General features: G+C 47.8%; 1 protein-coding gene across 1 annotated transcript; it reads right to left on the minus strand.

The window, feature by feature from the left end:
• Positions 1–230: 230 nt before the first annotated feature.
• On the minus strand, positions 231–13,959 carry EXOSC5 (exosome component 5). The gene is made up of 6 exons (XM_007536589.3): positions 13,761–13,959; positions 9,170–9,283; positions 7,717–7,838; positions 5,850–5,990; positions 1,826–1,915; positions 231–697 (listed from the first exon to the last, which is right to left on the minus strand). Exons 1-6 carry the CDS (start codon positions 13,906–13,908, stop codon positions 605–607), a joined length of 708 nt encoding a protein of 235 aa, XP_007536651.1. The 5' UTR covers positions 13,909–13,959; the 3' UTR covers positions 231–604.
• Positions 13,960–14,178: the final 219 nt, after the last annotated feature.

The following is a 14,178-nucleotide window of genomic DNA, read 5'->3' on the forward strand; positions in this document are numbered from 1 at the left end:
CACCTCCTCTCTCTTCTCCTCCAGGTACAACGGTTGCCTTGCTGGCCCCTCAATTTGTGCAGGTCCCTTCCCAGGCTCACCCACCACTCACTCCTTAGCTACCTCCTGGGCTCCTCTCAGATGCAAACCCCACCTGCCCCAATCAGGGAACCTTGACTGATGTGTTCAGTTTCTCCTCCCCAAGCTCCTCCTGACTGCTTTGTATAGATTTCACAGCACCCACCACCATCAGCAGTTCAACACCTTTATTTTGTTTATTGACTTGTGGGCTCTGGAACACGGGATCTGGGTCTTGCTCCCTGCGGGTGCTCAGGCTGGATGGAGCAGTGTTCTGGTCCTTCCCTTGTGTTAAAAGTATAGCTGTGTAGAATGAGTAGGTTCAACCAAGGTGTGGTTCTGGTAGTTTTCCTGAGCCGGGGAGAGGACTGTAGCCAAGTTCTCAGCAGGTCGAGGGCCCCTGCAGCCACGGGACCACGAGCTCGCTTGCTCATCTGGGCTGATGGGACAGAGAGGCAAAGCTGGGCCATGGGTCTTCTTTGCGCTGGAGGTAGTGGGTGGCGGGGGCGGGGGCGGGAGCAGGAGGGGTGGCCTGCCCCAGCCTGCCTCAGCTCTTGGAGTAACGCCTCTGCAGTGATTCCCGGTAGAAGCGGAAGACGTGTTGCGCAGCTGCTTGGGCTGCAGCCAGGCACTGCTGGAGCTGGGAAGGGGAGACTGGTCAGTACTAGGGGCACTGCAGGCCTCCCCACATAGACCTCCAGCCTAGCTGGTGCAAGATATTCCCCTAACCCTTCCCAGAGACCTAAAACCTGACACAAGCCCTTTCACTTCCAGCCCTCCCCTCCCCCAATGCACCCCAGGCCAGGCAGCTGGTGCGGGGATTGCTCTAAGCGCACTGCCTCCTCTCTTCCTTCCTGGGCTCTTAAAGCAGAAGAGCAAGTGACTGGTCCTGGCAGCTCCAGGACCTCAGAGCCATCTGGGGCAACCTGACACCTGAGAGACCCCAACCTCACAGAACCACCCCTTAACCTTGGAGCTCAGGCAACTACAGCGATTTGGAGTTTAAGTCATAGGCCTGTGAGCCCATAGTTTTGAGAGAGACTCCAGGCATATTTGTAACACCATTTGTGTGCGGGTCATAGAAAAGTTATCAGCGTTAAGAATTAGTTGTAGGGCGCTGGGGAGATAGCATAATGGTTCTGCAACAGACCCGAGGCTCTGAGGTCCCAGGTTCAATCTCCCCTGCCTTCCCCCAGCACCACCACTAGCCAGAGCTGAGCAGTGCTCTGGTCTTTCTGACTCTTTCATTAAAATAAAATAATTAGCTCCTCATGTTGCTATGAAAAAGCTGCTCTTGGAGATCACTGGGACCAGATTTCTGAGCTCTCTTCTTCAGAGGCCAGGATTTCTGGGGAGCTTCACTTCTGACTTCAACTTTATTTTCCTCAGGAACTGAGTTTTCCTTAAAGTACCCAGAAAAGATTCTGCTACTACCTCTACTACGAAACGAGATGTGAGGACAGGGCTCTCTTGTCAGGGTACAGGGCCTAGTTGGGGTGCGAGCCCAGTTAGGATCTGGCTTTTGGGTGTGTGTGTGTCGCATAATGGTTTTAGGCAAAGACATGCCTGAGGCTCCAAGGTCTTAGGTTCAGTCCCCCCTGCACCACCATTAGCCAGAGTCGAGCAGTGCTCTGGGAAAAATAAACAACAAAAATGAGAACAGGCACAACACACAATATGAATAAATCACAAAGAGAACAAATGAAACCCTGCCTAATGTCTATTAAAAAAAAAAATCTGCCTTTTGTCCCTATGTGCAAACTGGTACCTCAGCGTCAGAGTAGAGCCCCTTGGTGGTGGACATCAGCAGCTTCCGTTCCACACTGTCGAGCGCAAAGGTCAGGACTGCTCTGGCCTCCTAGGGACAAGAGACAGAAGGTGGTTTTATTTTGGGGGTTGGGGTGGGGTGGGTGCTGGGACCTAGATAACAACCATAGCTGGCCCCCAAAAAAGCACTTGCTGTGACTGGGAAGATGGCTCAACTGGGAGAGCACTGGATTCATGTGCTCCAGGTTCTCAGCTCAATTCCCAGCAAGTATCTGAGTGATGCTCTGGTGTCTCTCTCTTTCTCATCTTAAATAAAATAAATCCTTAAAAAAAGAGAAGCAGGTGGGGGAGATAGCATAATGGCTATGTGAAAGACTTTCATGCCTGAGGCCTCAAAGTCCCAGGCTCAGTCCCTGCATCACCACAATCCAGAGCTGAGGAGTGCTGTGGTGAAAAAAAAAAAAAAGCCACTGGGAGTGGTAGATTCGTCATGCCCCAGCAATAACCCTGGTGGCAATAAATAACTAGAGAGGGGGGCCTTGCCTCTCCCAGTTTGGCACTGTGGTACTGAGTACACAGCCAGGTTCATGGATGAATAATACTGTTGTAACTCTTCATTACAACACTAACGAGAAAAAAAGAATGCAACGTTGCAAAATGGCCTGGTTCTATTTAGTATATGCTGTTGGGCTTTAAGTCAATTTCCAAGAACCTATTGATAGTGTTAAGTGAGGATTTACTGTAGATGATTTTCTGTCTACATGACACACATGACACTTCTCTGCTTCCCCAGAGAATGGATCTCTGCCTTACTTTTTTTTCTTAAATCTAGTGCTTGGAAAGGAACCAATGCCTTCTGCATGTGTGATACTGGTAAGCTCTGGCCCTGGCCCAATTTTTTGAGGAAAAAAAAATCTGTTAGGCTGGTAAGACAGTTTACCTGAGGGAAATTGGGTGGTAGTGCAATGGGTTAAGTGCAGGTTAAGCGCAAGGACTGGCATAAGGATCCTGGTTTGAGCCCCTGGCTCCCCACCTGCAAGGAGGTTGCTTTGCAGTGGTGAAGCAGGTCTGCAGGTGTCTTTTTCTCCCCTTCTGTCTTCCCCTCCTCTCTCCATTTCTCTTTGCCCTATCCAACAATGATGACATCAACGACGATGACAATAATAACTACAACAATAAAACAAGGGCAACAAAAGGGAATAATAATAATGATAAAAAGATAGCTCACCTGGGAAGGCACCTGCTTTGCCATGTGTAACCCAGAGTAGAGCCCAGACTCTACTACTTGGGGGAAAGCTTCAGTGCTGGGCTGGGGAGACAGCATAATGGTTCTGCAAAAAAACCAAAAAAAAAAAAACACCTCTCATGCCTGAGGCTGAGGTCCCAGGTCAGTCCCCATCAACACCTTAAGCCAGAGCTGAGGAGTGCTCTAGTCTCTCAGCCTCTCTGTATTTCTCTCACTAAAATAACATATTTTAAAAAAGAAAAATCAAGAAAGGTTTAGTGCTATGGTGTCTTTCTCTATCTCCTTGTCTCTATCTGAAGAAGTTGGCCTTAAGGAGTGAAACCCCAAGGATTTTGATGGAAACAGGAAAAAAAAAAATCAATTAATGAGAGAAAGAGAACTAGAGCATTACTTTGGCATACACAGTGCTAGGGGTCAAGCCAGACCTTGTACTTACAAGTCCTGTTGTGCCACTCTCCTAGGTCCCCCAGTCTGATATATATATATTAGAGAGAAATCGAGAGAGGCAGGAGCCAGGTGGTGGCACACCTGGTTGAGCGCACATATTACCATGTGCAAGGACCTGAGCTCAAGCCCTTAATCCCCACCTGCAGGGAGAAGGCTTCACAAGTGGTGAGGCATGGCTGCAGGTGTCTCTCTCCCCCTTCCTCTAAAATTTCTGGTTGTCTCTATCCAATAAATAAAGATAATAAAAAAAAATTTTTTTAAAGAGAGAAGAAAAATAAGGGGGGGAGCCCCAGAAAATGAGGAGTGCGAGGTGGAAGAATACCAAAGCACTGCTCTACCATCCATGGAGTTCCCTACACACTGTCTATGTGCTCCCATGTGGTGTTGGGATCAAAGTCAGAGTTTCAGGCATGAGAATGGAAAGTTATGCTTCTACCCACTGAGCCATGTCCTGGCCCAGTCTTGCCTTTCTAGAACTGCTCCCCACAACCAACCATATGGTTCTGAGAGGGGCTCCCAAGCATGGGACTCCTGCCCCACAGTGCAGTCAGTCATTTACTTGGTTGTCAGTGTTCTCCTGTCCTGTGTCCCCTTCAAACTCTGAACCTCAGGGGTCAGGAACTAGAAATTTCCCAGATTCCCTTGTCAATTAGGTTTTTTTTTTTTTTTTTTTTCTGCCTTCAGGCTTATCACTGGGGTTCGGTGAAATCCACTGCTCCTGGAGGCTATTTTTTCCCTTTTGTTGCCTTTGTTGTTTATCATTGTTATTGCTACTGTTGTTGGATAGGACAGAGAGAAATAGAGAGATGATGGGAAAGACAGATTCAGAGACAGAAAGACACCTGCAGACCTGCTTCACCACCTGTGAAGTGACCCCCTTGCAGGTGGGAAGCCGGGGACTTGACTGGGATCCTTACTCTGGTCTTTGAGCTTTGTGCCATGTGTGCTTAACCCGCTGCACTACCACCTGGACCCCAGGTTCTTTTTTTTTTTTTTTTAAGGGGAGAAAGAACCAGACATCACTCTGATACATGTGCTGCTGAGAATTGAACTCAGGACCTCATGATGGAGCAGGTTCTATGCTTTATCCACTGTACCACCTCCTGTCAGGTTCTCCATGTAATCTGGTGGGGTCTTGCAGCAGGGGAGCCATAGCCCAGTCCTCACTCTGACAGGAGGCAGGGCTATGCCAACAGCAGTGCCACACAAGCCATAAATGGAGGGATGGTCTCTAGACACCAGCAGCCAGGGCCAAGGCAAACCCAGATGTCTTTTTTGTTTTTTAGAGACAAAAGGCAGAGGCAGACACACCGACCAACCACAGCAGTGAAGCTTCCTTCAAAACAGGCTCGAACCTGGGTCACACTCGTGGCAAAGCAGCATACTATCTAAATGAGCTACTTTGTGTGGCCACAAAGTTCTAATTTCCTCACCTAATTTGCTTCCTTTCACTTTTTTTTTTTTTTATTGCCACCAGGGTTATCACTGGGGCTTGGTGCCTACATTTACAAATCCACTACTTCCAACAGCCATTTTTTATTTTATACTTTTATTAGACAATATAGAGAGAAACTGAGCGGGGAGAGGGAGACAAGAGGGGGAGAGAGGCAGGAGTAGATAGCATAAAGGTTATGTACTCTGGCACATGTGATATAACGCATCAAATTCAGAACCTAATTCTTTTTTTTTTAGACAGAATTATCTTTTTTAAAATTTTTACTTTTTATTATCTTTACTTATTTATTAGATATAGAGAAAGCCAGAAGTCAAGAGGGAAGGGGAGAGAGACAGACACCTGCAACACTGTTTCACCACTCGCAGCTTTACCCCTGCAGGTGGGGAACGGGCTCGAACCTGGGTCCTTGAGAACTATATGTGTGCGCTCAACCAGGTGCGCCACCACCCGGCCCCAAAACCTAATTCTTGAGAATCCATATCTGATCTATTGTCACCTCTTGGTCTGCATTTTTGAGCCTTTTATGAGGGAAGCCTTTTATGAGGGTCTGAAGGGCTAGCTGCAGTTCCAAGAGATATGCTGGCTAGAAAAAAGGTGGGAGTGTGGCCCAGAAGGTGACACTATGGTTAGACATGCTGACATGAGGTACTGAGTTCAATCCCCAGCAACATATGTACCAGAGTGCTGTCTGGTTCTTTCTCTCTCACCTCCTTTCTCATTCATAAATAAAATCTTAAAAAAAAAAAAAGCAGTAAAGAAATGAATCTTGAAAGGGAATCTTGATGGTTTTGAAATTTCCGGGTTCCTGGAGCTTAGTTGGCCAGCTGAGATTGAGGTGTTTGTCTAGTCCTTCACCACCCTGGCTGTCATACCTACCTTTTCTTGCTTGGCTGTGGGGTCCAGTGTGAGCGTCCCTTCAGAGTCCAGGGCACAGGTGACCCCGCAGAATAAGGCCCGCATGGGCAAACCTGCATCCACCAGTGCCATGCAGGCAGCGTTCAGGCAGCAGGCGAGGAGCTGAGTGTCACAGAGGGTGGTTAAGAAGCAATTCTATTGTGAGGGTGGCTTGCAGGCTGTTCTGTGCCTCCATTCACCCTGCTGGTGTCTGCGGCAGACATCACTAATCCATCACAGAAAGGCAGGATGCAGAGCAGCTCTAACTGGCTTTGGGACTGAGTCCCCTTGAGTTCTTGACTTAACTTGGCCACCTCTCAGCTATGTGAGCTGGATGGAATAGATGGGACTTTCTCTTTGAGCCTCATGTGTTACACTAAGTCCTTAATGACAGTTGACAGGTACGAGTTTAAGCACAGTTGAGGAAACTGAGGGAGGAGGGGGCAAGAAACCTCTCCCAGGGGAGTCGGGCAGTAGTGCAGCAGGTTAAGCACATGTGGTGTAAAGTCCAAGGACCAACATAAGGATCCTGGTTCGAGCCCCTGGCTCCCCACCTGTAGGGGAGTTGCTTCACAAGCGGTGAAGCAGGTCTGCAGGTGTCTATCTTTCTCTCCCCTCTCTGTCTTCCCCATCTCTCTCCATTTCTCTGTCCTATCCAATGACAACAACAACAGTATAACTATAACAATAAAACAACGAAAGGGAATAAATATTAAAAAATTAAAAGAAAAAAGAAACTTCTCCCAGGTGGGGGAGGCTGGCCTGGAACCTGATAATCTAGCCAACAGAACTACTAGGTGACAGAGCGGAGGGTCACAGAGGAAGGAGTGGCCTCAAGGAGCCTAGTCCAAGGCAGGGGTGTGGCATGGCAACAAGTAGCTCAGGTTAGAAGTCAGACAGCTGGCCCTGCCTCAGTTTCCTCAAGTCTTCCATTTCTGGGCCTACCAGAGCAGGTAAGGGCCCAGCTTCAGAACCACCCAGCCTGCTTCTGCTGTCTCCCAGCGGTGTGTGACCAAACACGAGCAAGGGGCTTCCCCTCTCTGCGTCTCAACTTTCATTTGAAACCCGGGCAACACATGAAGGCCCAGGGTTGGGGTACGGTGCAACTGGTTGGGTGAACTACAATGCATGAGGACCCGGGCTCAAGCACCTAACCTCCACCTGCAGGGAGGGTCATGAATAGCACAGCAGTTCTGTGTCTCTTGCTCTCCTCCTCAATTTCTCTTTCAATTTTTTTTTTTTTAAATTTACTATATTTATTGGATAGACAGTCAGAAATCGAGAGGGTAGGAGGAGACGGGGGTGGGAAGAGACCAACCTGCAGCCCCGCTTTACCGCTTGAGAAGCTTTCCCTCTGCAAGTGGGGTCTGGGGGCTCAAATCCAGGTCCTTGTACATTGTAACATGTGCGCTCAACCAGGTGTGCCACCACTCAGCCCCTCAATTTCTCTTTCTGTGAAACAAACAAAACACAACAAGGCCCATTGGTCAAGGGTCTTGTGCTTTAGAACCAGATGGCCTGGGCTTAAGTCCTGGCCCCGAGACTTAACCAAGTAAGTGAGCTGACCTTGTGAAGCCTTGGTTTCTTCATGTGGAGCACAGAGCACATAATGGCACCTGTTTCCTGTGCTGTGCAGGTGAAATGACTAAAGTATGCAGGGCCCTCAGAACAATGACTGACTTGTAGCAAGCAATCACTCTGCATTCATTCTTTCAGCAAAAGGGTGCCTTCTGGGTGTTTGCAGACAGACAGACAGACAGACACACACACACACACACCCACACCCATCAGCATGTGGTCATCAAGGAGGTCCTGGAAGAGGAGGCGGCGGCCTAGGGGGAAAGGATACAGAGCCTGCATCACTGACAACCTGTAGTACCATGGTGATGGAGGTTCTGGGGTGCAGGGCACCCAGCACCACAGCTTCACAAGTGTTCCTGATCAGGCGCTCCCGGCTCTTCTCTGCCACTCCTGGAGAAATTGGGGTGGGCCAGATCAATCTTCCACCTGCCCCACCTCCTGGGGCCCCACCCCAGCCTTCAGGGCAGGGTGTGCACAGGCTGGCACAGGTCCCTGCATGGACAGGCTTTCTGGAAGGGAGGGGAAGAAGGGCCAGTACCCGTCCCAGCCCATCCCTGCCACTGGGTTTCCCAGACTCCCACAGGCAGCTGCTGCCTGCCGTGCCCTGTAGCTCTGTAAGCATGTTAAAGGAAATAAGGGAGAGCCTCAGGGAGATGGTATAATGATGATACAAAAGCCTTTCATGCTTGAGGCTTCAAGGTCCCAGGTTCCATCCTCAGCCCCACCATCAGCCAGAGCTGAGCAGAGCTCTAGTGAAAAAAAAAAGTAACAAGGGCCAGGGAGCTAGCTAGCATAATGGTTACACAAAAAGATTTTCAGGAGTCTGGGCGGTGGTGCACCCGGCTAAGTGCACACATTACAGTGTGAAAGGATCTGGGTTTGAGCCCCTGCTCCCCACCTGCAGGGGGAAGCTTCATGAGAGGTGAAACAAATCGTATATGTGTCTCTCTCCCTCCCCTCTCAAATTCTCTGTGTCCTATCAAACAAAGAAAAAAAGGCCAACAGTAGCAGTGGTATTGTTGTGCAGGCACTGAGCCCCAGCAATAGCCCTGGTGGCAAAAAAAAAAAAAAGTGTATTGCTCCAAAGTAAAAGACTCTGGTGTGGGTTGGGGGGAGAGTACAGTTGCTGGAAAAGGATAACAGAGGACCTAGTGGGGGCTGTATTGTTATGTGGAAACTGAGAAATGCTATGCATGTACAAACTTGCATTTACTGTGGACTGTAAAACATTAATCCCCCCAATAAAGAAATTAAAAAAAAACAACATTCATGCATGCTGGAAGCACCAAAGGTCCCAGGTCCAATCCCCAGCAATGCCATAAACTGGTTAATAAAAAGAAGAGAACTGATGAAACCTGGACAGAGAGGCCCAGAGACAGGGAGCTTAAGAAAGAGGAAAGGGGGAATCGGGTGGTAGCACAGCAGGTTAAGTCCAGGTGGTGCAAAGCGCAAGGACTGGCTTAAGGATCCCGGTTAGAGCCCCCGGCTCCCCACCTGCAGGAGGGTTGCTTCACAAGTAGTGAAGCAGGTCTGCAGGTGTCTCTCTTTCTCTCCCCCCTCTCCATTTCTCTCTGTCCTATCTATCAACGACAACATCAATAACAACAATAATAAAAAACAGCAGCAACAAAGAAAGGGGAATAAATAAATAAATATTAGAGTACACAGGCTGGAGGGTTGGACCAGGGACTAGGTGTCTGGAGACCCAGCTGGGTCCTTACCTGGCAGCCCGATCTTGGGCCTCAGGATCACTTCCAGCGTGGCCTTGTTGAAGATCTCCTTGCTGACTTTCACCTCTGCTGGCCCGTACACACCCGCCAGGACTGAGGTGTCGCCTGGGGAGAGAGCATGGCAGGAGTCCTCACTACCTGCCTGCACTTCTTTGCTTCCCACTTTTTCAGCAACTCCAGGGAGCTGGGAAGGTAGCTCAGTGGGCAGAGAATATGCCTTTCAGGGGGCTGGGTGGTGGTATATTCAGTTAAGTGTGCACATATTATCATGAGCAAGGACCTGGGTTCAGGCCCCTGCACCCCACCTACAGGTATCTATCTTTCTCTTTCCCTGTCAACTTCTCTCTGTCCTATCAAGTATAAGAATAATAATAGGGAGTCGGGCAGTAGCGCAGCGGGTTAAGTGCACGTGGCGCAAAGCGCAAGGACAGCCGTAAGGATCCCGGTTCGAGCCCCCGGCTCCTCACCTGCAGGGGAGTCGCTTCACAAGCGGTGAAGCAGGTCAGCTGGTGTCTATCTTTCTCTTCCCTTCACTATCTTCCCCTCCTCTCTCCATTTCTCTCTGTCCTATCCAACAATGACGACTAATAATAACAACAACTACAACAAGGGCAACAAAAGGGAATAAATAAATAAATTCTTTAAATTAAAAAAAAGAATAATAATAAAAATGCCTTTCATAATATGAGGCCCAGGGTCAGGTGGTGGCGCACCTGGTTGAGCGCACGTTACAGTGCCCAGGGACCCAGGTTTGAGCCCCTTGTCCCCACCTACAGGGGGAAAGTTTTATGAGTGGTGAAGCACGGCTGTAGGTCTCTCTATCTCCATCTCCCCGTATTCTATTGATTTCTGGCTGTTTTTACCCAATAAATAAAGATAATAAAATTTTTTTTAAATATTTATTTTATTATTTATTCCCTTTTGTTGCCCTTGTTGTTTTTTATTGTTGTAGTTATTATTATTGTTGTTGTCGTTGTTGGATAGGACAGAGAGAAATGGAGGAGGGGAAGACAGAGAGGAGGAGAGAAAGACAGACACCTGCAGACATGCTTCACCGTCTGTGAAGTGACTCCCCTGCAGGTGGGGAGCCAGGGTTCGAACCGGGATCCTTATGCTGGTCCTTGTGCTTTGTGCCACCTGCGCTTAACCCGCTGCGCTACAGCCCGACTCCCCAATAAAAAATTTTTTTACAAGAAAAAAATTAGCATAAGGCCCTGGGTTTTCTCCCTGGCACCATATGAGAGCACTAAAGACAGAGAGTGGAATACCACCGAGGAGGGAGCGGTACTTTGGTGTCTCTCCCTTGTTCTCATAAAAATACTAAAAACAAACAAACAAAAAAAAACCAGTGAGGTGTGCTGATGCAGCTCTGCACCCCTGTGATGACAATCCTGTAAACATTTGTGATCTCTCTTCTTTTTTTTTTTTTAAGAATTTATTTATTTATTCATGAGCAATGATAGGAGAGAGAGAAAGAACCAGTTATCACTCTGGTACATGTGCTGCCGGGGATTGAACTCGGGACCTCATGCTTGAGAGTCCAATGTTTTATCCACTGCACCACCTCCCGAACCACTTCCTTTCTTTTCTTTATTTATTTATTGTATAGACACAGCCAGATTGAGAGGAAAGGGGGTGATACAAAGAGACATTTGTAGCACTACTTCACCATTTATGAAGCTTTGCCCCTGCAGGAGGGGACCAGGGGCTTGAGCCTGTGTCCTTACTCACTGTAACACGTGTGCTCAACCAGGTGAGCCACCACCCGGGCCCCTTTTTCTTCCTCTTGATGTCAGCTGTTTCTATCCAATAAAGATTAAAAAAAAAAGTATTTAGGGTGGGGGGTAGATAGCATAATGGTTATGCCAACAGATTCATGCCTGAGGCTCTGAAGTCCCAGGTTGAATCCCCTGCACCACCATAAACCAGAGCTGAGCAATGCTCTGGGGAAAAAAAAAAGTATTAAAAAATTAACTAGAGGGCTGGTGAGATAGCATAATGGTTCTGAGGTCCCAGGTTTAATCCCAGGCACAATATTCTGGTTTCTCTCTCTGTAGGCTCCCATGAGCTGCATCCTTCTTTCTCTTGCCTTCAGTTCTCTGGTATTGCTAGTTCCTCTCTAAGCTAGAAGGCTCAGGGCTTACTCAGTCCTGGGACTGCTTCTCTTTCCCCCCCTGCACTCCTTTCCCTAGTGACTCTATCCAACCAATCACTTGTAATATTGTCTAAGAACTCCACATTATATATGCCCAGGTAGGGGCTTTGCTTCTGAATTCCAGACCTGCTAGATCCAAATACTGATAGCCAGTTCATACCACCACTATGATATCTTCTGGGCATTATGAACTTCTGTTCAGGGTTGAAGTAACTTTTTTTTTTTTTTTAAATCAGAGCACTGCTCAGCTCTGGCTTATGGTACTGTGTGTGGGATTGAACTTGGGACTTCTGAGTCTCGGGCATGAGAGTCTCTTTGCATAACCATTATGCTATCTATTTCTGCCCAGTCCTCATCTTTCTCTAGTACAGCTGACCTGACCCTAGTTCATTCTCCTAATCTAAATCCAAACTGATGGTATTGGTTTTTGCCTTCGAAATACACTGACTTTTGGGCTGGCAAAATAGTTCACTTGGTAATGTGTGCTCTGTAGTGGATGCACTACCACCTGCCCACCTAATAGAGTTCCCTTGGTAGAGTTATGTGTGAGACCATGGCTTGAGCCTGGCCGGCCCCTACTACATTGAAGGACGCTTTGATGTTGTGATCTCTTTTACTCTCTCTATTTACACATAAGATACACCAACTTTCACCAAAACCATTTCCAACACTGTAGTAATGGAACTGCCATATTTAGGGGGAGAAGTCATTTGGGGGGAGACTTTAGGTGTATGTCAGAGGAATATTTATCTGGGCCAATGAGTTGATCTAGTTGAGAAACCTTTAGCTAGGGGGCAGTTTACTGAAAAGATCTAAGATCTCTTAAGGATATTTACTCATATGGAGGCATATTTTCCAGCCAAAAGGATGTTTACGTAATTGGAAGGGTGTAGACATGACCCTCCATCTGAAAAAGCAGAGGAGTTTGGATAAAAGATCTGCCACAGAGGTTGGTGAGACAACCCACCTGAGTTCAAGCCCATGCTTCATTCATGGAAGCTTTGCTGCTAGAGTGTCTCTCCCTCTCTGTGTCTCTCTCTTTCTATATAAAAATGTCATCACAGAGCAATGAAAACCCAGAGAAGGGGAAAAAAAAAATCTGCCACCGCCTAGGGAGTAATTAAGTTATTAGTGGTAATCTGCCAGGCTGCCTTCAAGGTATTTATACAAATAGATTGGTATTTATACAAAGAGATATTATGTATATATAACAAGATCACCCCATATTTATCTTTCTCTGACTTTTCTCACTTAACATGATTCCTTCAAGCTCTATCTAAGATGAAGTGAAAATAGAAAAGTTTGCCTCTACCTGGGGTTTAAGGACCCAGGACAGCACGGGCTGTAAGACAGGGAAGTAATCTAGTCAAGGGAGATATTTACTCCTCTAAGATTTTTCCAATGGAAGGCTCATCCCCTCTCTCACTGAGGTGGGGATACTGTTTCCCTTCTAGTTGGGAAGAAAAGATACATATCACTAAATACATCTATCTGGGTCAAGAAGATGTGTATCAGGGGGCTGGGAGGATAGCATAATGGTTATATAAAAAGAATCTCATGCCTGAGGCTTCATGGTCCCAGTTTTAATCCCCTAAACGACCATAAGCCATAGCTGAGCAGTACTCTGGTAAAAAAGAAAAGGGGTGGTGGTGATGGTGGTGGACAGTGGCACACCTGTTATAATGTTCAGAGAACTGTGTTCAAGCCCCTACTCCCCACCTGCAGGGGAAAGCTTCACAACTGGTGAAGCAGTGCTACAGGTGTCTCTGTCTCCCACCCCCCCCCCGTCTCTTTGTCAATATCTAAAATAAATAAACTTTAAAATTTATTTTTTAAAAAAGTGCACCGGTTTCAGGAAGAACCTGTTGCCCCAATAGTGGGATGTGGCAGATCCTGGGTACATTATACTGTCCATCCTGCAAATAAATACGTTCTGGACGGATGGAACCTGTGCTGTCTTTCTTCTTTCTTTCTGGATGAATTGGCCCTGGACTGCATTTATCTATTCATTCCTTTGTTCGCTCCCTTCTCCTTAATAGAGCACTGCTCTGTTCTGGATTATGGAAATGTGGGGGCCGGAATTTTGGACTTGAGAGCTTCAGGAATGGAAAACTATTTGCACAACCATGAGGCTATCTTCCCTACCACTTGGGTTGCATTTTCCTTAAAGATGTATTATTTGTTTACTATTCATGTATTAATGAGACAGAACCAGAACATCCCTCTGACTCATGTGATGCCATAGATCAAACTCAGGACCTCATGCTCTTGGGAACCCAATGCTCTGTGCTCCCTCTCAGGCTTAAGGATTTACTTCATGAGACATGATCTGGGCACAGGCAATGCCAGGACCAAACTCCAGACTTGATTTGCAAGTCCAGCGCGGGCTATAGCCCCAGGCTCTACTTATCTGGGCTAAGTTCTTACCTTGCAAGAAAGAGGCAGAGCCATCCGGTCGGGACAACAAGTTCTGTTCGCATGCGAAGTGCCGGAGGCTGCAGCCGGGAACCAGGGAACCAGAGTCCGCCCCAGCTTCGGCGCAGAGCTTGGACTCAGTCTGCATGGGCTCCTCCATAGCCCGGAGTCTCACATGCAGGCCGGCAGATCACTTCCGCTCCAACGTGTGCGCTTGCGTACAGGCCGCGTACCCTAGTGCGCACGCGCCACAGCAGACCGGGGGGAAAAAAAATCGGCGCCCACACGTGGTTTTGCGTTTACTAACAGTATGGTTCCGCCCCACCTCGCCTCCCAAATGCTGGAAATCCATTGGACGATAGTAAAAAGGGGGCGGGATTTGGCAAGGACTCTTACTTACTTAGGCCCCCAGGCCCTAAGCACCATAGGT

This window comes from Erinaceus europaeus, chromosome 2, assembly GCF_950295315.1.
Source record: "Erinaceus europaeus chromosome 2, mEriEur2.1, whole genome shotgun sequence".
NCBI classification, from domain to species: domain Eukaryota; kingdom Metazoa; phylum Chordata; class Mammalia; order Eulipotyphla; family Erinaceidae; genus Erinaceus; species Erinaceus europaeus.

What these genes read in the sequence shown, in the direction of transcription:
- EXOSC5 (XM_007536589.3), bottom strand. Translation starts at nt 13,908, where the DNA reads ATGGAGGAGCCCATGCAGACTGAGTCCAAGCTCTGCGCCGAAGCTGGG. An exon ending in CTCTGCCTCTTTCTTGCAAG is followed by an intron (nt 9,284 to 13,760) that starts GTAAGAACTTAG and finishes CTCTCTCCCCAG; the next exon opens with GCGACACCTCAGTCCTGGCG. An exon ending in GGCTCTACTCTGACGCTGAG is followed by an intron (nt 698 to 1,825) that starts GTACCAGTTTGC and finishes TCCCCTTCCCAG; the next exon opens with CTCCAGCAGTGCCTGGCTGC.